At 38.7% G+C, this 23470-nt stretch overlaps 3 protein-coding genes across 3 annotated transcripts; 2 read left to right on the top strand and 1 right to left on the bottom strand.

The window, feature by feature from the left end:
* Positions 1–1263: 1263 nt before the first annotated feature.
* On the top strand, positions 1264–8443 carry pdzk1 (PDZ domain containing 1). The gene is made up of 8 exons (XM_087804331.1): positions 1264–1305; positions 3672–3881; positions 3956–4169; positions 4240–4572; positions 4639–4835; positions 6007–6231; positions 6297–6608; positions 8168–8443. The coding sequence occupies exons 2-8, from the start codon at positions 3675–3677 to the stop codon at positions 8219–8221; spliced, it is 1542 nt and encodes a 513-aa protein (XP_087660457.1). The 5' UTR covers positions 1264–1305; positions 3672–3674; the 3' UTR covers positions 8222–8443.
* Positions 8444–8636: 193 nt separating this feature from the next.
* On the bottom strand, positions 8637–13524 carry gphra (golgi pH regulator A). Its single transcript, XM_087804330.1, has 14 exons — positions 13289–13524; positions 13128–13187; positions 11902–12005; positions 11730–11836; positions 11575–11676; positions 11393–11513; positions 11238–11318; positions 11067–11176; positions 10910–10998; positions 9537–9629; positions 9371–9466; positions 9198–9287; positions 9068–9133; positions 8637–8997 (listed from the first exon to the last, which is right to left on the bottom strand). The coding sequence occupies exons 1-14, from the start codon at positions 13328–13330 to the stop codon at positions 8791–8793; spliced, it is 1368 nt and encodes a 455-aa protein (XP_087660456.1). The 5' UTR covers positions 13331–13524; the 3' UTR covers positions 8637–8790.
* Positions 13525–13962: 438 nt separating this feature from the next.
* LOC148068406 (OX-2 membrane glycoprotein) lies at positions 13963–20915 on the top strand. Its single transcript, XM_087803977.1, has 7 exons — positions 13963–14094; positions 14612–14724; positions 14794–15114; positions 16383–16709; positions 18687–18971; positions 20175–20276; positions 20367–20915. Exons 2-7 carry the CDS (start codon positions 14643–14645, stop codon positions 20372–20374), a joined length of 1125 nt encoding a protein of 374 aa, XP_087660103.1. The 5' UTR covers positions 13963–14094; positions 14612–14642; the 3' UTR covers positions 20375–20915.
* Positions 20916–23470: the final 2555 nt, after the last annotated feature.

The following is a 23470-nucleotide window of genomic DNA, read 5'->3' as shown; positions in this document are numbered from 1 at the left end:
TCCAATCCATCATTGGAAACATATAGAGCAACCAATGACGCACAAACCAAGAACCATTTTTGCTGTCATAACACAGTATTAGCCACCTATGCTACGTTTTCATCACCGGAAATGGAAAAATAATGGCGTTAGCAGACGTTTCAACAGAAAATGGACATAAATAAACATATTTTTATGATGTCATGTAACGATATAAACAAGGCTGAACCATTTAGTGAATCACAATACCTCAAATACTGAAGAGTGAAAGTCCAAAATGTCCAAAAACGTCTATTGAAGCAGATTATGAAAGGAAACAACAGGGAACATGGAAACAAGTAGGTAAAAAAAACTCACTTATAAAGAGCAAACTAAAGCATTTGGGGACAGAAGCAAAACACAAGAAATCCAGCAAGTATAATTGACAAAAGGGGAGCAAGAAAAACGACTACAAACCAGCGCAGGAACATCTTTGATGGGCGCACAGGTCTGGACTCGGGTGGTTGAAGTCGGCGTCTTCATCGCTCATGAGGTCCAGCTGTGTGTCAAGAAAACAGGAAGTGAGAGAACAAAATAAAACTAATAATTGAAGTGAAAACCTAACATTCTGTCGTTGCTATTGATCCTTAAGTTTTTATTTTATTTTATTTTGGTATTTATTTAGTTTCATCTCCAGCTGGAAAAACTCTATGACCATAATCACTACCTTGATACAGAACTTAAACAACAAATTACAAAAAAGATCATGTCATTTGATTGTTTTTGTTTTGTTTTCTCAAAGGTGTCGACGTTATAAACGGCCCCCGGCTGCAGAGAACGCATCGGTCAGTAACCAGGTAGTGATGAATTAACTTTTTACGGGTGTCAACCTTTGTCCTCGCCTGCATTATCATAATTACACCTTTATAACTCCGGCCTCGCCGAGCCAACATACGCCAATCAAACGATCATGGGATGATGTCAGCCATTAAATGTGGAAACGCCAGCGAACAACAGGAAAAAGACTCATTGACGGGATGTTGGATTATAATGATGAAAGCGACAAGGAATGTTTATGGGTGAAATCTAAATCGACCTTTGACCTCACCCACAGGTGAGTTCTGCGCGAGGGTTCTACCGTTTTTTTCCTTCACGCCCTCCCGACACGAGCCGACGTTAAATAACTCAGCCGTTAAGTTGACCTTTGGCCCGACCGAGTGGAGGAGACCTCCGAGGAAAAAAGGGGTGGAGAGAGGAGGAGGCGAGAGCAGAAGTCGGGGGGGATAACAAGAGGAAAACCAAAGCTCCACTGCTCCTTCGGACCGGGACGTTGAAAAGACGAGGCTGGTGAGTAGAACATCATCTGAAATAGCTTTAATTTAGACTTTTTAATGAAGTGTTTATGACAAATAAATGACTTAATTACAATCAATTTTCTTTAGATTATATTAAGTTAGTGGATCTGATATCAACTTAAATTCAAAAAGTTATTATTTATGTATATTCCTTCGTTGATATATATATATATATATATATATATATATATATCATGTTGCATCTATTGAGGCTCCCAAGATGTAACTCGATGAGCAGCTGGATGTGTCCATGTTGTCATCTGCATCTTGCCCTAGGTAGCTTGGGCTCCACGTCCCCACAACGGAAAAAAGAAAAAGGATTTAAATTCATTTAGTTAGTAGTTAATTAATGTTAATTTAGTTTTCGGTCAAATTAGCTTTGGAATTATTTTATTATTTGGGGGTTTTCTTTACGTGTAAATATATTTTAAAAAGATTTACTGTAAGATTAGGAATCTGATTTAACACTTTTACTTAAACAAAGAACAGAAATCAGATCTGGTTTAAAGTGACATGTTATGTGCAAGTGAGGGAGAAAAACAACACAATTTCCCATAAAATCCTTGTTGCATTTTTACAAGCTGTTAATTATCTTACTCCAAAACTTTCTACCAAACATGACTTTAATAAGTTATCGGGGTTCAAGGTCAGGGTTAACGTTTACTCAATTAAAAGACCTGGCAGAAGGTCATGTTTACTCCTCAATCTTCTAAAAAAAACAAGCAGTGATGAAAAACACCAGCAGTGATACAATCCTCATAATATAAGTAGTTGGTAAATATGACAGGATTTTTCCCATCATTTACCCTTTTTTAAAGGTTGAATATTTGAGTTAAAAATGTAAGCAACTTTTGTCAAACTTAAGGCCTGCCAAGTCATTTTATGTGGCAGGTTAACGTAATATAATGTTAATGTTGTATCTTGTCCTAAGGAGTGTTTAAGATAAGATAAGGAAAATATGTCAACAAATTACACAGAGACTTCCAATAAGGGTAAAGCTGATGTTGAAGGAATTTTCACTATACTACTAGGAGGAGAAACAAAGAAGTAATTAAGATTCTGTTTATCCAACTTTACAGAATTAAAACAGAATATCATTGACTTCCTGTTTATATTTTAAAAATCTCAGCCTTTTTACCTTCACTGCTAAAATATTTTGTCCCCTTTTGTGATTGAGTCTGACTCCGCTGAAGACATACACTTAAATACTAATGTATACAAATAAATTCCCAACAAGTATAATAAGAAAAATGTCTAAATTAGCCAGAAACACTTCATGGAATTCTCCATGAGTTGTAGTTTACGGTTAAGGAACGTTTAAAAGGAACAATTTCCTCGTTTTTAAATGCATCTTCTCAGGCAGTAACTGTGTTTTTCTTAATGCACAGTCAAAGTCTGTTCAAAGCACCTTCACTTGGTCAACCATTAACACACAATAGTTGGAAGACTGACTTCTTATCGGATTTTATCAGCGGTTTTGTGTCTTCCTGGGTTCAGGGTTGGATCAGGAAGGTGTGTGAAGAGTGATATATCACTGATGACTTCTGTATTAGTCATGTTTGAAACACGCGACTTGTGTTGTTCTTCGTAATTATGTACGGACGATAACGTTTCTGTAAATGGTATGAATGATGCCTTAAAGTTGAAAAGATAATGTGGTCCCAGTTATCTAGTTCTATGCTTGGGAACCATTTGGAGTCATTAGTAAAGATGGTTTTGAAAAATGTTGACACACGAGCTAACAATAACAAGCTAAGAACTATGCTAACCAGCGTTAGCTTTGATACTAAACAGGCATGTTAGAAGTTTACGATTTCATAAATTGAAAAATAAAAACAATTTTAGACAATTTTAAGACGACAATAATATATTGTTTAGCTTTTTTTAAATAAAAAGGCTTTGAAATAAAAATGAAGAAGTACCATATAATAAGCAAATAAATAAAAGTACCGTATAATAAGCAATTTTTTTTTTTGTCGTTACGAACTGAAATGAAACATGGAATCCACCTGTGAAATAAAATTAAATCCTAGATTATAATCACATGAGCCATAAACTTTGAAATAAATTAAATACAATTCAAAAACTAGAAAAAGACTTGAGAACTTATATTATTGCCTTTCATTAATTTTAGCATTTCAAATATTGTAGATAGAAATGTTCTCAATAGCTTAGCATGTTGTTTGGCTTCAAAGCTAACGCTAGGTAGCATTGTTCTTAGCTTGTGTTCATCATTTTATAGGAAGTCACTGACGTAACTACAAAATTAAAACCAACTTTAAACTGCTAAACTGAAAAAAAGGTTAGCAAGAGAGAGGACAAAAAATGCTAAGTTACGTTGAATGTTTTTCTCATCAGGTCATGACTTGGTACAAGCCCAAAATCATTTCTCTGACCAAGAAGCCGGGTCAAATCTTTGGCTTCTACATGAGGGTTGAAAATGGCGAGGAGGGTCACCTGATCCGATGCCTGGAAATGGGTGGTCCGGCTCAAATGGCGGGCATGAAGGACGGCGACCGCATCATCAGAGTCAACGGAACATTTGTCGACGGAATGTCGCACTCAGAGGTAAACGGGACGACCGTAATCGAAAGATTGATCTTTAGCCGCAAGCTTACCACATCCTGACGTTGCCGGGTCAGGTGGTGGAGATGGTGAAGAACAGCGGCCCGACCGTCACCTTCCACACCCTGGATGAAGCCTCATACAAGCGGGCCAAAGCTGAAGGAGTCAACTTGTCGGGCCCCAAACAGGCCCCTCTTGCCAAAGGCGACTCCAAACAGGGTCCCAAACTCAAACTCTGCTACTTGGTCAAACTCACCCCATTTTTCGAGTTCTCCGTGCGCTCCGTTAAAGGTAAACCTTGACTAAAAAAAGATGTCAACCGACCAGACGACCATAAAAAAAAGCTCTTTTTTATTTCCAGGCGAGAACGGCCTGTTCATGACGGACGTGACCCCGGGCGGGTTGGCCGACAGGGCCGGGGTGAGGGTGAGGGACCGTCTTCTGGAGCTGAACGGGGAGAACGTGGAGAGCTTCACGCACGAGCAGGTGGTGGAGAAGATCAAACACGCCGGGAGCTACCTGATGTTCCTGCTGGTGGACGAGGAGACGGACAGGTTCTACCAGAGCAAGGGCATCAGGATGGGACACTGGCTGGCCACCACCAACTACCTCCCTCTCAAGCCACGCACCGTCAATCTGCTCAGAGGAAGCGACGGATACGGTTTCCTGCTCCAGGATGGAGGCGATCAGCCAGGTGAGGCCGCAAACTAGAACCTCTTATTGTCGTTGTCGTGTCTTCACCGAGTCACTCTTAATGCAGGACACTTCATCACAAGCATCGACAGAGGAAGTCCAGCGGAACGCTCGGGTTTGAAGGACAGGGACAGGCTGTTGGCAGTGGATGGAAACGAGGTGGAGAGACTCAGTCATGAGCAGGTGGTGGACAAGATCAGGCTGAGTGGTCACACATGCTCTCTACTGGTGGCCGACCAGGAAACGGACAACATGTGTAAACTGGTGCGGAACGTCTTACTTCTTACTGGCACTGAATCTTTAAATCACTGAATTATAAAAGGGATCATGTTATAAATTGACATAACAATGTTATATGCTATTTTAACAGTAACTGCTACAAGAATTGAACCTTTCATTTAATAGTTTAATTCTTAATGTATCGCTAGTTTACAGGTATTCAATAATGACATTTCAAAGGATTCTTATGGGATTTCTTACCGTTTTATTCTTAAAGAAAATCGTCTTTTTAAAAGTGATCTATGGCTCTTATTTGATGTTTTTACAACAACAAAATTGATCAAAGAGAAAAGCCCTCCCCTTTCATGTGGAACACCTTCTGTCACTGAGCCTGTCTCCACCTTGTGGTGCTTCTTTAAGCCTGTTACTCTGGCTGAAACAAAATGTGAATCCACATTTTTTGTAGAATAACATAAATTTTCATTATATGAAATATAAAATATGCTGTAAAAATCCTGTTAAAAGTGTGTTACACATCTCTCCCTATAAAACGTTCTGCCCCTTTTCCAAATTATTTTTTAAACCAATATATATTTTGGTTTTAGCGTCAATAAGTTGAAAAGCACATTATAATTGTTTGAATAAAGGCATGATTTGCAAAAAATGAGCAATCTCATGTCAATTACGACCACCTCATTGAATAGGCTAAACCAGCTAAATCACATATAACTTTGTTTTTCATTGAACAAAAATTCAAATAATTACATTTAAGAGACGTCTAATGACACATTTAATAGACATAATAATAACTTAATTTAATTAGTTGATAGCAATTATTTAATTTTTTTTTAATCGGAAAATCTTTTTTTTTGCATTTTGAATTGATTCTGTTGCAAGTTATGTTTCCCATGTCTGAAATTCCTCTCCTAAGGTTTTCCTAAGATGAGCTCAGGGACAGTTTGAAACCCAGAACACCTCACTAAGGGGGCGTCTAGACAAGCTAACCCTAACCTGAACTGGCTTCTCTGAAAAAATGGTTAAGTTTAGGACTCTAAATAGACAAACAGTCCCCCTCCCCACCCCCATAGGAATTACAGAAGTTGAACCCATTTATGACCCTTTTCCTACGTTTTGGGGGATTTGTCAGGATCTGGGAATGAAGTCAGTGACAGTTAAAAGCAGTCGGAGTCTAATCCTACTTTGGTTCTTCACACAGGGAAACTTCTCTCCGACAATTTTCTCGGACGAAAAGGGTTGTTCCTCTCCTCCGCCCAGCTACACCGAAGCTGTCCGGACCCCCAGTTTTGAGCATCCACGCCCGCTCGTGCATGAGAGGATAGAGGATCTGGAGCCCAAGCTGTGCAGGATGGAGAAGACGGCGGCTACGTTTGGCTTCCACCTAAACGGCATCCAGGGAGTGTTCGGCCAGTACATCAAGGACGTAAGCTGGTCGCCCACGAAGGAGAGCATCGACGAATCGACTCAACGCTTGCCCTCATGTCTCAGGTGGTGAAGGGCGGAGTGGCCGACCTGGCCGGCATGGAGGACGACGACATCGTGGTGGAGGTGAACGGCAGGAACGTGGAGCAGTGCAGCCACGAGGAGGTCGCCGACATTATCCGCCACAGCGGGGACTCTCTGGAGATGCTGGTGGCCAGCAGTAAGGTCTACGACCAGTTGAAAGCCAGCGGGGTGACCATCACACGTCTGCTCATCGCGGAGAGACTCGGCCAAGAGGTCCAGCTGACGCAGGCCCAGTACGTCGGGCAAGCGGGACGGGTCAGGCCGGACAGTCCGGCCGAGGTGCCGCGAGAAAGGGTGAGATCGAAAACCATGACTTCTGGTTCTATTAGCACACCTGCACAGGTGATCTACTCTTCGGCTCTTCCTCTCTCTCCCTACCTACATGCACAGCAACTTGTACTCGTCACTGCCCTCTAGTGTTCCTCCAACTCCACCAACCGATGTATGAAATACATTAACCCACAAAAATAATCCAAAATAATAGAAAAATCACCACATCACTCAACTGGTTCCACGTAACAAAGTGAGGCTGAAGAGCACTAGGTTTATATGTACAGCCCGAGTTGACCGTCACGTTAATCCCAACAACTCTTTGAACCCAAGACCATACGTCTCCTCTCAGTTGTGCATTAACTCACAATTGGCTGTGAAAATGTTCCAGGTGGACTAGGTTTTGTAATTATTCAGGGACAGTGAACGTCACTGAAAATGCTGACATCAGCAATCATAACAAGAGTCCATGTGACACTAAAGTCCATGTGACACTGCAGCACGTCTTTTTTTTTTATTGCTTTTGTTATCAATATCTCTGTAAACCCACCTTCTCCAATGGAAAACGGTGAGAGGGGAAATAGATAGAGTAGACAGAGAAGAAAACAAATCTGCTGCTGAGGATGAAGCGTCTGAGGAAGGAGGCTAATGGTCAAAATTAAAGAATAAATCAGTCCTGAAAAATATCCTGCAGTTTAGAATACAAATCTACTAAACTACAGCTTTGAGTGTATTTTGGTTCCCATGAAATCATTTGTCAAATTAATGGCACAAAATCAGAAAAAAAAAAACCTAAAGCAAAACTGACAGGTTTCTTCCTTCTGTGTTCAAATTTCGATTTTTCTTTTTAGTGGAAATGTACAGATAGATTTTTGTCATTCATTATCACAGCTTTCAGCCGGTTGAATATTGCGACAGGTATCATATAGGTTTGATCTGATATAGGTACTTAAAAAGGCATCCCTTTAAAAAAAACTTTTCTTCACAATTTTAAATTATATAAACTAACTTTTAACAACCTTCCATGATAATAAACTTTGTCTTTTTAGATATTTCGCATAAATATCCCGTCCCCATGCCAACGGCAACACACTCGAACAATAAATGATTAACGCCATCTAGTTGCCAAACTAAAGAACTACAGTTATAATTATGACCTACATGATTTTTGGGGTGATTTTGGTGGAAACTTGTCACTTAAAAAAACGTTTCGTCACTACTGGTCTATTTAAGCTTACGTGCCGAGGACTGGTGTGTCAAAATAGCCCATGATTTAAATATCTCGAGATATACATTTCACGAGATATAAGTATGACAATATACTGATATCTAGGGCTCCGTAGAATGTTTATGTTTTAGACAAGAAAATGTACCACGGAAATCAGCAGGAAAAAACGAGTCTGTGTTACTTTCGTGATAGTGATGGTCTGATGAATCATGAGGCAGTGTCATTATTTTCAGAGTCCACTAGATGGCGTCTCTGCACTATTTTCCTTTGTTTTGAAAGAGAAAAAACATGAACTTTAGACATAAATACCTCTAAGTGAGCAAGAAAATATGACTTCTCCCTCTTCTGGTTGCAGAGCTGCTCCGTGTCATCCTCGTCATCCGCGGCCAGCGCTGACGTGAGACTTTGAAGACCCGCCTGATCCTCGTCACTCCCATCTTCTGAAGGAAATAAGTTAACAAGAAGCAACATTTATACACCATATACTTGTATGATGATCACAAACACAATAATTGTTTAAAACTTACCTCTTCATGTGTCACTCACCCTGGATGTTATTTAATGTTTATAAATGAAATGATTATCTGTGAAAGCTGCCGGCTTGTTAGGAATAAAGCAACACATAACATGACTTGGGCTGATTCGTTTTGTTTCCTAATGCGTTTTCTGCCTCATGAGGCATCTCATACTGTATCATGATACAGTTTTGAAGGCCACTAGATCACACTTTCTGCGAAAATGAAATAGTAGATCATCTTGTGGCCAACAGAGTGTAACTGGAAACACTTCAGCAATAAATCAGCACATTTAGCAAATAAAAGATATTCATTCGCCAAAGTCTTTATTCAAGTTTTGTGCTCCACAAATCCCTCATATCACGTCCATCGTCCCTGATTCAGGAACACTCCTTTCTCACATTTATAAAGAATTAAGATGATAAAAAAAAAAAAATCCAGTCCAGATCAAAGTTCAAAGGGTTCAGAGGGCCATGTGCTTCTCCGGCGCTTGCTTGTGGGCCAGGTAGAGGAAGAGGATGCTGGACAGAGCGCTGACGAGGAAGATGACGTCGAACCAGCGGTGGTAGAAGTTGAACTGCAGCTCCCCCAGGACCTCCGTGACGATGGAGCGGTACTCCAGCGGCATGCTCATCCGCATGAGCAGCACCGACGACACAAAATACATCCCCTGGATTTTTCGTGGAGAAGAAAAGCCGTTAGACTTGTGGAAAGACTTGGACCGTTTGTGACGGACTCACCATGATCTGGGCCAGCACCAGCACGATGACGTTAGATGACTTGCTGCTGGATATCGCGTAGAAGAACTACATGACGACAACTTGTCAGAGAGAGTCCAAAGAACCGAGATGTTTTTTTTAAAACGTCTACCTTCGTGAGAGTGATGAGTAATCCTCGAATGGACGTGACGATGATGATTCCAACCAGAATGAAGGAGATGTGCTGAGACCAAAACTTGACCTGTACAAGAAAGACAAAAAATGATTGTGGAACTAAAACTGTTGCTTCACCGCCGACAACACATCTGTGGGTTTGGGTCTCACATCAAACTGGATGCCCAGGTAGTTGACCGTTATCTCGATGCCCCTCGTCACGGGATCGGTTTTGCCAACACGGTCGAACACGATGTTTATGGTGGCCTGTGATGGACAGAATTGAATGTGATCGCAAAAAAATACACAATATCAAAATAATTGTTTGTTTTCTTACCATGAAGATCTTCCAAACACAATAGATGGAGAAGAAGTAACCAAGGAAATTGAAGTACTTTCCCTGGAACGTCTTGGAATACTCAATACGTTCCTGCAAATAGAGAGTAGTGATAATGTAGGGATGAATAGCAGTCGTAACATTATGACCAAGGGTGTGAATTTAGCGATATGTATTACGATACGATATATTGTGATACTGTAGTAACAAGGATATATGTGTAGTATTGTCGAGTACTTGACCCTGGTGTTGCAGAATTCACAGACCACATGACTCTTGACAAAGTCGTAACTACTTTTATTTGTTTTAAAACCAAAATATGTCCAAACACCACTTTTAAAAGCGTCTGGAGTCGAATGTATCCTCTTGTCCTTAGTCACCTCCACGATCTCACAGGATTTCAATATTATTTAAGCTGCAGACAGCATTAAGGCTGCTGCCATCTAGCGGCTGGAAGTTTAATTGCAAATTTAAAAAACACTATTAAATTATAAACCATTAAATAGATATGATAAAAATACAATATGAAAAAAATCCATACAGTACTGTTTAGTATCAACACAGTATCATGAAAAGTAATATCATGATCTATCAATGCATCTATATTTTCTCACACCCATTACCATGACCACTTAAGTTACGGGCCGGTAGACTCCACCCAAGTGTAGCACCGTCAGAGTGTTCTTCTCTTATCTATTATCATCTGCTGAACTCAGCCAAAATTCACGAGACAAGCAGTTAAAAGTGATTATCTAAGACTCAAATCTCATCATCACATGCTTCAAACATGTTGTTAGAAGTGCATCGTGCGATCATAAAGACATTCATTATTGTCATATTCCCAATCATTTATTCAAAATGTTGCCTCACACAATTTGGCAAAAAGTATCTCCTAACTATGGGTATTAAAAATTGGTATAATAATGGACCGTTTCTGAGATTAAAAAAGAAAACGCAAAGCGGAATTCGGTGCCATGTTTTGGTGGTTTTCGGATCATTTTTCCTAATTGATTTTTTGACACAAACATTTCAAAAAACGTTATCCCCAAAATTTTACTTAGAGAACATAAATAAGTCAGTTAAACTTAATAGAATTCATCTGTCAAATAATACTAACAGAACATAAATCCATTTATTTCCCAGTTTTTTTTTATTATTAAACATTTTTCGTCACATTTTACGCCCATTCTTTTAAGCACCGTCACCATTTCAAAAGTCCTGGTTCGGCACACGTATCCAGTAACACCTTTGATATCGATCCCTACTCATTATTTAAGCAATATAACACATTTTGCAGCTCAAAGTGAGTTTTAAGTAGATCTGTATAGCTTTACTCGTTACTAGTGAGAACTAAAGTGTACAAAGTCTTCTACCTTTGTTGTCTGGAGATCCACGGTCTCAAGGAAGAGCTGCCGACTCAGCTCCTCGAGAGCGTCCACCTCCTGCTGGATCAGGGAAAGATCTGGATCGCAAGAGTTAAGCCGCACACCGTTGACTACATCAAGAAGAAACTCTCCCGGTAAAGGATACTTTCGCTGCCTGCTTGCGTAGAGGTGACACTTTTGATCATCCCCCAGAATCCCGTCTGTTTGTTCTGATCTTCTCCTCGCTGGTACATCTGCCGCCGAGTCATCGCAATTCTACAACAAAAAAAAGGTTTATAAATATCAAGTTAAAAATGGTTAACTAATAAGAAGCTACCTCTTCTTCTTGCTCACTATCATGTCCATGGTTTGGAGCAGCCTTCTCTCCAGTGCTAGGATATCACTGTCAGTTACATTCCTTCATATTTAAGAAAGAAAGGATGAAGCATAAAGGAAAACCATACGAATCTGAACCCTCTCTTCTAAACATACCTCAGAAAATAAGACATGTATGTGTAGGGACAGTTGACGGCACCGAAGCCGGACAACAGGGCCATAAGAGTGACGCCGATGACGCCGACACGGCTGATTAGCTGCTCGATGGACAGGATTCCTAAAAAGTAAATGTTTTATTATAACTCAAATTAATGCTGAGTACAGGTATTTTTACTCACCGTGCTTCGGGCTTAAGATGGGGAAAGGATCTCCCAGCTTCCAGAAGAAATACATGAAGGTAAACCACACCATGCACGCGAAGAGCAGCCTCTGTCTGTGCACTGGAGGGAAACACGTCAGCTACGCTAATATGGACATGCTCACGTGTACTTACATAGGCGTATGTTGCTGACGACAAAGTAGCCGATGTAGAAAGGCACCACGAAGATCAGGACCAGCAGAATCACGTATAAATTCAGCTTCCAGTGGAAATATCTTGAACTGCAAAAAGACTTGAAACTCAATACGCCGAATATATGTGTTAATGTTAGTCATGAGCTACTCACCTACTGCTTAAGGCACCGAGGATCTCAAAGATGATGAGTTCAAACATGGTACATGAAAAAGCGAAGGTGACGGAAAACACCACCTGAACAATGTACTGGCGCACCTGGAAAATGGGAACGAATACGGAATTTAAACTGGTTTAAGGCCTCAGTGTTGACGTATCTTCATTAAGTGTATTATGAGTATACTTTTTATACTTAAATTGAAGTAGTATACATGAAGTTTGTTTTGGACATCCCTTTATATATTTATATATTTTATATATTTACCTGTACTAGTATACTTATTTTATATTCATTGAAGGATGTAATTGAGGAATACTTTTTGCTTTAAAATAGTAAACTGATGTATACTTACTTACTTACACTAATAAATAAGTATACTTCATGAAATTAACTTCAAGTACAGTATACTACTGTTTTATTTTGGGCAACTGTATTACTGTGGTGATCTAGAAGTAAACTGTGCAAAGGATTATGAGAGTGGGTGAGGGGTGTCACAAAAAGTACTTTGGTGTCATTGTTAGATAAGTACATTCACTTTAAGGTATTACCTCCAATATAAATCTACATGGGTATGATCATGTAGTGCTGGATTTCAGAATAATAGCAAATTGTATGTGTGCTTGTTTGAATTTAGTTAATGTACATGGATGTAGAAACATTTAGTTTGCCTTTTGATAAAGTTCTAGTCCGTTTAATAAAGGTTTGGAAATGGTGTTATACACATTGGAAACCTATTTGGAAACATGACAAGGTCCTTGTCTGTCTTTCTTGATGCATGTGTTCTAAATATATAAGTGTACGTCAAAACGCCAAAATCTACAGGGAATCTACATATTTCTGTTGTGGTTAGAATGTATGCCCGGTAAACTTAACTGAAGGTTGCTGGATATAAGTCCCGCCTAGGCTGTTAAATTAATGCATTTTAACAAAAAATGTACTAGAAGTATACACGTAGTACATTAGTGGTAAAGTAAATAGTGTATTATTTAAGTATTTTTTCTGTACATCAAATAATCGGACTGTATAGCTAATACACTGTTGGTATAGACTTAAGTATACTTGAAAGTAAACTGGAAAGAATTAAAATGTTTCTGATGTTTATGTTATGTTATAACTACAGCACACTACTATTAATGTTTAATTGTATCTATGGTAAAGAGAAAAGGTATTAATAAATAATAAACCACAGTTTAATACTTTGAAAAAAGAAGAAATCATACCTCATAGTCTTTGAAAAGTTGTCGCATGAAGAACAACCAGCCAAAACCAAAGAACAGCACCTGAGTTATAAAAACAAATGTAGTTACTCTAACTTAATATATCATATATATTTGACAAAAACATGTTTTTAGGACGATTTTATGAGAGATGAACAACAAACCTGCGAGGTGAACATAATAACTGAGTCCACGAGAAATGACATGATGTCAATATTTCACAGACAACAACAGGATAGAAACCACGAAACGAAGAGCTTTGCTTCAAAAGACGGCGTCAAATCATACTTCTATAAACATCTCCAGTGACGATGCACTTTAACTCTCACTTATAAGCTCGATAAATGTATTTAAGGACATCTTTGCTGTACTGCCCTGTCAAGTGACAGCGCTAACGCCAGTGGTGCGACGTCATCAGCGAAGGACGATTCCTTACTTCCGTCTCACGCGTGACGTCACATTAGATTAAAAAAACAGAAATAAATAAGAAAAGACTTTTTTTTATTTGTTATTATCATTTTAATATCGAACTAACCAATAAATATATCATATAAGCGCAAGGAATCTCGCATTTATAGGTTAATTTCGATCGGTACTTTAAAAGCTTTTGACATGATGTACCATTCTTTTAAATTAAATGAACTTTTCTATAGATATTATATATATATATATATAATTTATTGTGCTACGTTTATTTTAATGGCTGTTGTATGTTACTTATAATTATTGACTTTTTTTTCTAAATGGTGTAGTACCTTAAGGATCAGCCAGAGGTCGCCAGAATGAAGCCCTTCGTTTTAAACAAAACTTCAGTCCTGCTGAGTGTGAGCGCAGAAGAGAAAACTCACAGAAGGGGAGTAAGATCTGGACTGTTGCTGCCCAGTGATGAGCCTCAAAGGGTTTTTATCGTCGGGATGATGGGGAGCTAGAAGCTGCTGATTTCCTTCTTTTTACCTACAAAGAAGTACAGGTGAGTGTCTCATTTTCGTGTAGAAAAAAAGAGAAAAGTATTCAAAACAAATGTTCAAATTCTCTTCAATTTAATTGGTATTTGTTTTAGAAGTGACTTTAAACATGTGAATTCTTAGCTTACAATTGATTTAGGGGAGTCACTCTTAAAATAAAAGTGTTTAAGCATTGATGAAAGGTTTAATCGTAAATTTTTAAATGTTAAAAATCGATAGCTTTGCTTCTGAACTGGAAGGATTTTTTTAGTTGTTCGTTGAAAAAATGTATTCATCAATGTCTTCTTGGGGTTTAGTTTCTAGAATCTTGTATTTACTTACACTTGATTAATTACAATATTTATTATATTTAATTTTTTACATAAAATACCTAACTAACTTGGTAAATACCCTTTATATGATTTTTTTTTTTTATTCTTAACAAATTTTTCGAATTACTTTGTATTTTGGATGTGGTTTTTAAAGTATTATATTTATATTGGAACAGCTGAAATAATGTGTTTTGTATTCCAAATGATCCAGTCCAGCATTCGCCCTCCATTTTAAATGAGCTATGAGGAAGATGATGATGGAGGTCTTGTCCAGAAAAGACTTGCTGGTTTTTTTACTTCTCCTCGTGGTGGAAAACCTTGAAGGTGAAACACCAGAATTGTGTAGTTTAAACTCATGTGTTATTATGAATATTAAAAGCTAGTCATCTCCAGCTAAGGTAACAGCACCGGCTCGTCTTGAGGCGGCGGTGGAGAAGCCGTTCACGCTGACCTGCACGGTGTCCAGGGAGCGCGGGGAGACCATCCGTCTGGTGCATTGGCTGGACGTCCAGAACAAGACTTTGTTGAACTACCAGCCCGGTCGGAAAGAGACCGTGAGCGGTCAGCAGCACGTGGAGCTGGCAACGTCACCGAAGGACACCTCGGCTGTGACCATCCAACGGGTGGGATTCCGAGATGAAGGCTGCTACACTTGCATCTTTGAGATGACGCCTTCTGGTTCACAGCAAGGACAAACATGTCTCACCGTCAATGGTGAGTCAATCACATATCTCGGAATTAAATTGCAGTATTTTCCTTGATTACAGCTCCTGTAAAGGTTAAATGACGAATAAAGAAAGAGACATAAGAACAAAATTTGTATCCACTTAACATACTATAAGTGAGAAGGAGTTGAAACAGCATATTTTATTTTACTTTCCATATTCAATACATGACTTTGGTTTAAGGCATGGATTTGGAGGACTATTGACTTTTCAAATGAAATTGTGGTTTTGCACACGTCTATTTGAAGAACATCTATCACCACCTGTTGCATTTTAAACATTATTTAAGATCAGAAAAAATGTAAATAATAAGGGGAAATTCCAGTAATAACAGAAACACAATAGAAAAAATACAACAAAAGTGTAAGTAGACTTGCAAACACTAATAAATCCAAAATGTTGGTGAAAAAAACATTTACACCCAATATATATATACAGTACAGTAATATATCACAAGATACTCTACACTCTACTAAAGATATTCAACATCAATTTACATAGTTGTGTTATGGTTTACATTTCAATAAAGTGTGTATTAAATAAAATAATTCGATTTTTTTTAATTATTATTATAATGAACAAATATGCAACTTCCAGCCCATCCCGTTATTACGTCCTCTGCCGCCAAAGAAACAATGAAATCCGGCAAGATCCTGGAGATGACTGAGGACAAGAGGATACAGTCCACTCCAGCAGCTTTTAAAGCTGATGTTTGGACATATTTTCATTTAGTCACAACTTCATCATGTGGTCTGTAAAATCTACAACACCGGAGTCAAGTACTCGGAGAACTACTACAAATACGTCTTTGTTCCTACAGTATCACAATACATCGTATCGTTGCCCTTTATCGTGATATGTATCTTACCAATTCACAACCATAATGCATGATAATAATGAAAGTAATACACACAATATACATATGTATTTACTTAATTCATTTCATATCCAACCATATGGTTCAAATCTATTGAGGGCTGCATACATTTTGTTGGGTCAAATTTGGCCCCCGGGGTCTTGACGCCACCAGCAGCCCCTTTTATGTCACGGCTATGAGATTTGCTACCTGCTGCTCACATCAGGATGTTGACCTCGGGTTAAAAAAAGTACTGAAAGAGATGAACTAAAGTTCCTGCAGAGGTCAAGGCGTGGAAAACATTTAGCCTACAGCTCAGAGAGGCTTCTGAGCAACATAACTGCTCGATCATGAAAATGTTACAACGTCTCTGAACGTTGTCTCGCCTTCTGTCTCTCCAGCACAAGTGACTTCCGAGCGCAACAAAACCTCCTTGAGCGGCAAGAAGGTCCAGCTCTCCTGCTCCTATGGTTTACCCGAGAAGGTGCAGGACGTCACCTGGAGACACACGTCTTCGCTCGGGCACTCGGTGGACGTCGCGTCCTTCGCCAAGCAGAGCGACCCGATGATCGAGCCGCCGTACCAGGGAAGGGTCTGGCTCAGCTCATCTCTGTCCGACACTCAGCTCACGATCCAGCCTGTGGCGATCGTCGACGAAGGCTGCTACACTTGTCTGTACAGCACACATGACGGCGTGAAGAGCTCTAAAGTCTGTCTTTCCATCTATGGTAAACACCTTTTTGAACTTCTAATGATTGGTTTTTAAAGTTCCAACACTGTCACAACAAATACAGTTGTGCTACTTGATGGATGTCCAGCTGGGTGTTCAAACTATAGCCTTGCAGGTAAAAACAAATGCATCCCTGGGACTTAGACAGGAATGCTGAACCCTCCTTCCTGAGACTCGCTTGTTTTCATGATAAATTCAGGATAAGCTGTCGGCTGCTTTGTCAACACAAGAGAACGTAAGACCGTGGAGCTCCAGGGACGATGAGAATTCATTTCTGTGGAACGTGAACTCCCATCACGAAAACATTTTCTATAGCTAGAGTCGACTGATGCTTCATAGGTTGAAGACAGGCAGGTCTAAAGTGGAGTGGAAATAATGCAAGCCTGTGGTCCCAACTGTGTTATTCAACCAGAGAATGTATAGTACACACATCTTTTACATTGTAACAAAAAAACAATAATTTAAGATATCAAAGAAGCTTTTTATGGCAAGATCCAATGAGTCCATCTAAACCCCACAAATCAGAAATATTTATTTCCAGTATTATACACAAGACTTTTTTAAGCTTGAAGGTATAACAACTTTTTAAATTTGATACATCTCATTATGATTATGTTTGGACACCCCTGGTTTAGGGCCAGTACAGTAGTTGAAATAATGGTTTTAGTACATGCAGTTTTATCAGAGATTGCTATACCTTTGTGTATTTTCAGGGTCAGTGTGACCCGAAGGCCTGAAAACAAATGTGCCGTTCACCTTGATCCAGAGACAACACAAGAGATACCACAAACCCATTTGTTTCCGGGCCTTCTTGTCACCTTGACCCTGAGAGAAAACAAGGGATACCACAAACCCATTTGTTTTCGGGCCTTCGGGTCATCTTGATCCAGAGACAACACAAGGGATACCACAAACCCATTTGTTTTTTTCGGGTCTTTGGGTCACCTTGACCCTGAGGTAACACAAGGGTTAAACACAATTTTGTTGGAACATTTTAGCTCTGACTGAAAGTTGGAAAATGTAACAAAATTATATACATTAAACTCTTTATGAAGAAAAGCCACACAGTACAAAAGGAAATACTCACACACGGTCTACAGTCCTGACTCCACCACCAGGCCAGACCAGGACACTCACTACAAGCCCCCTTTATGAAAGGAACTTACCAGAAAAATACATTTAAAAACACGTCCAATATTGAAGCTTAAATTATTAATTCATACAACTTGTTTGGATGTATGAAATATATTCCTAAAGCAGGACTAATATATAATATGAACTTTTTTTTATTGCACAGTGCATTATGGGACATGTATAAGGGTGTTTTATTGTAGGATGTTATTAATTGATTGTGTAAACAAAGAATTATGATCAACATTTGGTTCAAATAATAGCTTTTGCTTTGTTAAATCATTGATGCTAAAAACAAATTGTTTTCTTTGGAGATGTGTTGATGAGGCTTCATGAAGCAGCTGATGATGTATCATGATACAGTTTGAAAGGCCACTAGATGGCACTCTCAGTGAAAATGATGCCAGGTTTTAATTGAATTAGTGGATCAGAACCCAAGATGATAAATCAGAGAGATCTAGTGGTCCTTCAAAATTAAGACACTGCATCATGATACAGTTGATGCTGTATCACGAGGCCTCATCAACCCATCGCCAGTATTCTCACTATATAAAACGTGTTTACACAAAAGGGCGTAACATTCTCACATTCAGCCACATCTTAGAGTTGTTGTTGCTTAAACTTTTCCACTTACAAGCCTGTAAAGCCGCTGAAACTTCAGGTGCCAAATATCTGTGGCTTCGTGGCTCTGCCAATGAAAATATTCCCAGCTCCAGCTCATCATTCCTGGCTCCACTGTGGAATCAGAAAATGAAAAAAGGGGGCCCCTGCTTTTTGAATCCAAACAGTGGTCAAGGGGATCATATATCTATGTACTTGACAATGTCTTGTTTTGCTCCTACAGTGCTACCCAAACCTCAGGTGAGCTACAAGACCACGACTTCTGGCGTGATCGAAGCCAACTGCACTTCTGTATCCAGGCCTCCAGCGGAGATTGTGTGGAATGTGGAGCGAGACAACCGCACCATGGGGCCCCCCGTGAGCACAGAGCTCGCGCAGGAGGACGGGACCACCCTGGTCATCAGCACCCTGACCGTCCGATCTGGACTGCTCAAAGACGTGTCCATCAAATGTCTGGTGCATCATAAAGCACTCGAGTCGCCCATCGCTGTTTCCATGAACACGAAGAGTGAGTTCCGTTTACACTTTTGAAGTGATCGCCCTCTAGAGGTGATGTCTTAAAAACTAGCAACAATAAAGTATGTGATAGAGAAAAAAAACAGACAAACTTACTTAAAGTACAGATGCCCCGGCTTTACATAGTAGAATAACAATCGATTTTTTTTGGAATATGCACGGAAGCGCAAAAGTTCTGAACAGTACCGCCATCCTGGAAGATCCACGTTCTGGTACCGGCTCCATATTGCAGAACCATATTTCGCAAGAAATTTTGCCTGCGATAAGGGAAACAAGGTTGTGGTTGAGTCGCTTTAAACAGCGAAAAATTGACATGTGTGAGACATTAAAACAGGAAGTACATTTTAAAAACTAGGTGTATACATTATGTAAGTAAGTAAGTAAGTAAGTAATGGTTATTTCTAGAGCGCCTTTCTAGACAAGGGTACCAAAGCACTATAACAATCACAAACAATACACTGTTTGTCAAGAGACACACACAGGAGTCCCAGAAAGTCATGGAAAAGCCTGCACGAATAAGAATGTCTTAAGATGTTTCTTGAAGGAGTCAGTAGATCCATCAAACACAGAGGGAAAAAGAAACTGGCAGCCAGTGATAAGTTTTAAGGGCACGGAGAAATGTGAGTTCTTCTACTAGAGCGGGTCAGAATTCTGACATAAATAGCTTTAAAACTGAGCTGAATTAATAACAATTACAATTCTGAACTGAATGCATTTTTTTTATCTCAACAACATTACTAAGTAATACAAACAAATACATTTCCGAGTAATATAAAATATTATAAAAGAAAATGTTATTAATTACACATATTTATTTACTGTAAATATATGGTATAAGGGATAGAATATTGTGTATAATACATGAGGAAATCACTGACAAATTAAAATCTTCAAGTTATTACTTTATTACTTCCTCCGTCTGAAATCTCGACGAACGAGAGGTTACGAGAGTGGAGTCCATAATGACGTAATAATAGCTTCAGTCCTCCTCCAGCCAGCTGTAATCAATGATGACATGCGGTGACAACCCTTGATGTTTGACCAATCACAGTAGAGTTCTCAGTGGGCGGGGCTTAATCACATTTTGTCATGTAAATATTAAACAAAAAGAGAGTTTTGTACAAACAGACACATACTGATCAGACTAAAAGATGATCTTGGTCATGTATATTCTTATTTTTCTTCTCCTTCTTAGTTGGAACAGCTCTGACCATCCTGATCTCAGTCACTACGGTGGCGTCGCTGCTGGTTCTGTCTCTCTGCTTCTGCCTTTGGAAGTGTTTCTTACAGAAAGAAGGTCAGTCATTCACACATAAGTAAAAATGTCATCCTGTTTTTATTTTAGTTCAAATTTAAATTTGTTGGATCGTTTTTTTTTCTCTTCTAGCCGATTAACCTGGGAATCGGCGGGATTCTCGGTCGGTTGCAAAGCAGGAAGAAGAAGACGAATCTACATAGGATATCAAGTACAATCCTATTCACGACTTCCAGCTGTGCGACATTCATTTACGCCTACTTTTTTCTATAAGGCAACAGCAAATGGATTGACCCAGTTTTATTGGTAGATTATGATCGGATCAGCACATTTATTTACAGCTCAGCTTATCCGAACCGGTCTGACGTGATGGATCATGCACTCTGAATTACACCTTTAAGACCAAAACCTTTGTGTATCAGAGTTAAAAAAAAAAAAAGTGACGACAAAGTCAGTGGATTTATAATCTATTTAACTATGTGTTTCTTGTAACTTTTCTCTGTGTGTGTCGGGCCTCCTAACAAGAGTTGAAGAGTGTTGATCGATGGTGGCCTGAATCGAAAAAGATGATTTTAAGATCAACTTTGACCACAGTATCAAAGAGTCAAAGGTCAGTCTGGCAAATCCACAGTATTCACGATGTTCCGTTTGAAGAGAACCAGCTAAATATGTACCATGACAAAGACGAACTGGTCAGATTAATAAAGTTTTTTTTGAAGATATATATAGACTTGATATCGTGTTTTTCATATTTTTTCCAAATGGTTGAAGAAACTCGTAAAACATTCTTGTGTCCTGCGCCAGATCTGGAGACCAGATGTGTGGCCTCTTTTTCTTTTTTATCCCATCAAACACCAGTAGACTTACGGTGAAGTAGTGCAGAAGAAAAACACACATGCAGAGGATTTACAGCAGCAAGAGTTCTGCAGTGTGGGGCTCTATTTAAAGTTCATTTTAAATACACTCTGAAAGCTTTTGCTGCCACGCCCACATTATATATTAGGGGAAAAAAACAACTTTATTGTGTTATTTAGTGTTAGTTTAAGTTTTCAATACCAAATATTGAAGCATCCATTTCTATTCATTATTTATTGTTTTTATTATTTTTGAATGATTCTTAAATTGGTGTCGATTTTTCAGATTAACTTCACTTTTGATCCACAATTATTTTTGATTTTGAGATTATTTTCATATGATTAATGTTTAGTAGTTTTGTGAAAAAATAGCAAAGTGTCAAGGGAATGCCTAAAAAAACAACTTTATTGTATTATTTAGTGTTAGTTTAAGTTTTCAATACCAAATATTAAGGCATCCATTTCTATTAATTATTTATTGTGGTTTTTATTTAATGATTCTTATTTGGTGTTGATTTTTCAGACTATCTTCACTGTTTATCCACAATTATTATTGATTTTGAGATTATTTTCATATGATAAATGTTTAGTAGTTTTGTGAAAAGGAGCAAAGTGTCAAGTGAAGGCTTAAAAAACAACTTTTGAATTTGATATTTTATGCAAAAATTCGGACGGTGAAAAATGCATTATTATTATGTACACCACTTACACTTATCAGTTTTAATTCTTTTGAAATACATTTTGACACATTTTACTTTGAAATTATAAGAGCGTATCATACAAAAAAAACAAAAAAAAGCCACATTTTCTTTTCAGATAGTTGTTTTTTGGAAGATATATTCTAAGATTTGTTCACTCTTTCAAGAGATTAATCTACTTTATGAATGCAGAACACAAAAAAAACAAAATCACTAACATATCAAACAAGAAGTGTAAAAACAAAGAGCCTCACACGCTGAGAAATTCTTTTTAAACTTCACTCAAGCTTCACCTCCGTTGGCAGCATGTGTGTGGAACTGAGCCTGCAGACGGCTCATAACACACATGCTGTTCTCTGCTGAAATTCCACAACGAATAGGTTAGAACAGAACCACCCTGTAGAATAACCACTTTTTTTAAATGTTTCTCTTTCATCTCCAGTTTCATTTCACGCCTCCAAATAGCAAGAATATGATCGCGCTCCGAGACTCGGGGTTGGATTTTATCGTCAGTCATCTAATCGGGGCCTGAATCAAGCGCTGCCTCCTCCTTCCAGAAGCGTCTGAACCAGAGCTTTGTCAGCCTCTAACAAAAGAGGATTGTGCGCGAATGTAAAGGAGGGACAAAGAAAGATAGAGGGAGAGAGACTGTAAGTGATGAATCAATGTGTGGGATGTAACAACCAGACACCATTGTTAAAAAGACGAATACATGTATCGAACCTTCGTAGACACATTTGTATCTCTGCACGTGCGTGTGTGTGCCAACGTTTGCTTCCATCAGGGGGCGTGACTTTAAATTTTTAGTTCGAAGTACTAGGAAATGTCAACTCTTTCTCATCCGTTTTCCTGCTCTATTATAGAAACACTGACATCTAGTGGCCATTACAAGTAAATAACTTTATTTAGTTCAGTTTAAAATCAGTGAAAATAAAGTTACAATATCGAATAAGCGGTAGAAATGAATCAATAAATTACAAGTGCATGAGGGCCCAGTGGAATTATATAGCGGGCTCGATTCGGCCCACAAGCCGGGAGTTTAATTTTGAAGGCCACTAGATTTCACTCTCTGCTTTATCATTTTTGGATCTAATCTCAAATTCAATGAAACCTAAGTAATATTTGTAGAGCGCTTTCTAGACCAGGGTCACAATGCGCTTTAACAATCAAACATTTAAGGATCGGAGAAATGTGAGTTCTTCTACTAGAGCGGGTCAGAATTCTTGCTGCAGAGTTCTGTATTAACTCCAGACGAGAAGACGCAGACACATGGATTATAATCTCCAGGTCATGCTGTGACATTCATTTTTACTGAGAGTGCCCTCTGGTGGCCTTTCAAAATAAACCACGATACAGTGTTTCATGAAGCTTCATCAACCCATCACTTCCAATTACTAGTTTTTCAACAAGTTCAACCTTCACATTTATTGAAGATTGTGTGAGACAAATCAATGTAATAAAGAACAGAACAGAAATCTGACATGAATAAGAACTAATCAGCAACACATGGCAAAGGCCAAAATAAAATAAAAACATCATTTTTGGATTAAGTTAAAAGACTTTAGATTAAATTCTTTGTAGGAGAGAGACATCGCCAAGTCTCTCGTCTTCAAACATGTTGTCATTTTATTATCAAACATAATGACCTTACTTTGACCCTTTTCAGCATTTAGAATCCACCAGC

Source organism: Callionymus lyra, chromosome 12 (genome assembly GCF_982586985.1).
Source record: "Callionymus lyra chromosome 12, fCalLyr1.hap1.1, whole genome shotgun sequence".
NCBI lineage: Eukaryota > Metazoa > Chordata > Actinopteri > Syngnathiformes > Callionymidae > Callionymus > Callionymus lyra.
This window is presented reverse-complemented; position numbering and strand designations above follow the sequence as displayed.

Coding starts and splice junctions, on each gene's coding strand:
- pdzk1 (XM_087804331.1), top strand. CDS start 3,675: ATGACTTGGTACAAGCCCAAAATCATTTCTCTGACCAAGAAGCCGGGT. Junction 3,882..3,955: donor ACGGAATGTCGCACTCAGAG/GTAAACGGGACG, acceptor TTGCCGGGTCAG/GTGGTGGAGATGGTGAAGAA. Junction 4,836..6,006: donor CGGACAACATGTGTAAACTG/GTGCGGAACGTC, acceptor TTCTTCACACAG/GGAAACTTCTCTCCGACAAT.
- gphra (XM_087804330.1), bottom strand. CDS start 13,330: ATGTCATTTCTCGTGGACTCAGTTATTATGTTCACCTCGCAG. Junction 13,188..13,288: donor TTATTATGTTCACCTCGCAG/GTTTGTTGTTCA, acceptor TTTATAACTCAG/GTGCTGTTCTTTGGTTTTGG. Junction 8,998..9,067: donor TGGTGCTGGCCCAGATCATG/GTGAGTCCGTCA, acceptor CGAAAAATCCAG/GGGATGTATTTTGTGTCGTC.
- LOC148068406 (XM_087803977.1), top strand. CDS start 14,643: ATGAGGAAGATGATGATGGAGGTCTTGTCCAGAAAAGACTTGCTGGTT. Junction 14,725..14,793: donor CGTGGTGGAAAACCTTGAAG/GTGAAACACCAG, acceptor AGTCATCTCCAG/CTAAGGTAACAGCACCGGCT. Junction 18,972..20,174: donor TGTTTCCATGAACACGAAGA/GTGAGTTCCGTT, acceptor TCTCCTTCTTAG/TTGGAACAGCTCTGACCATC.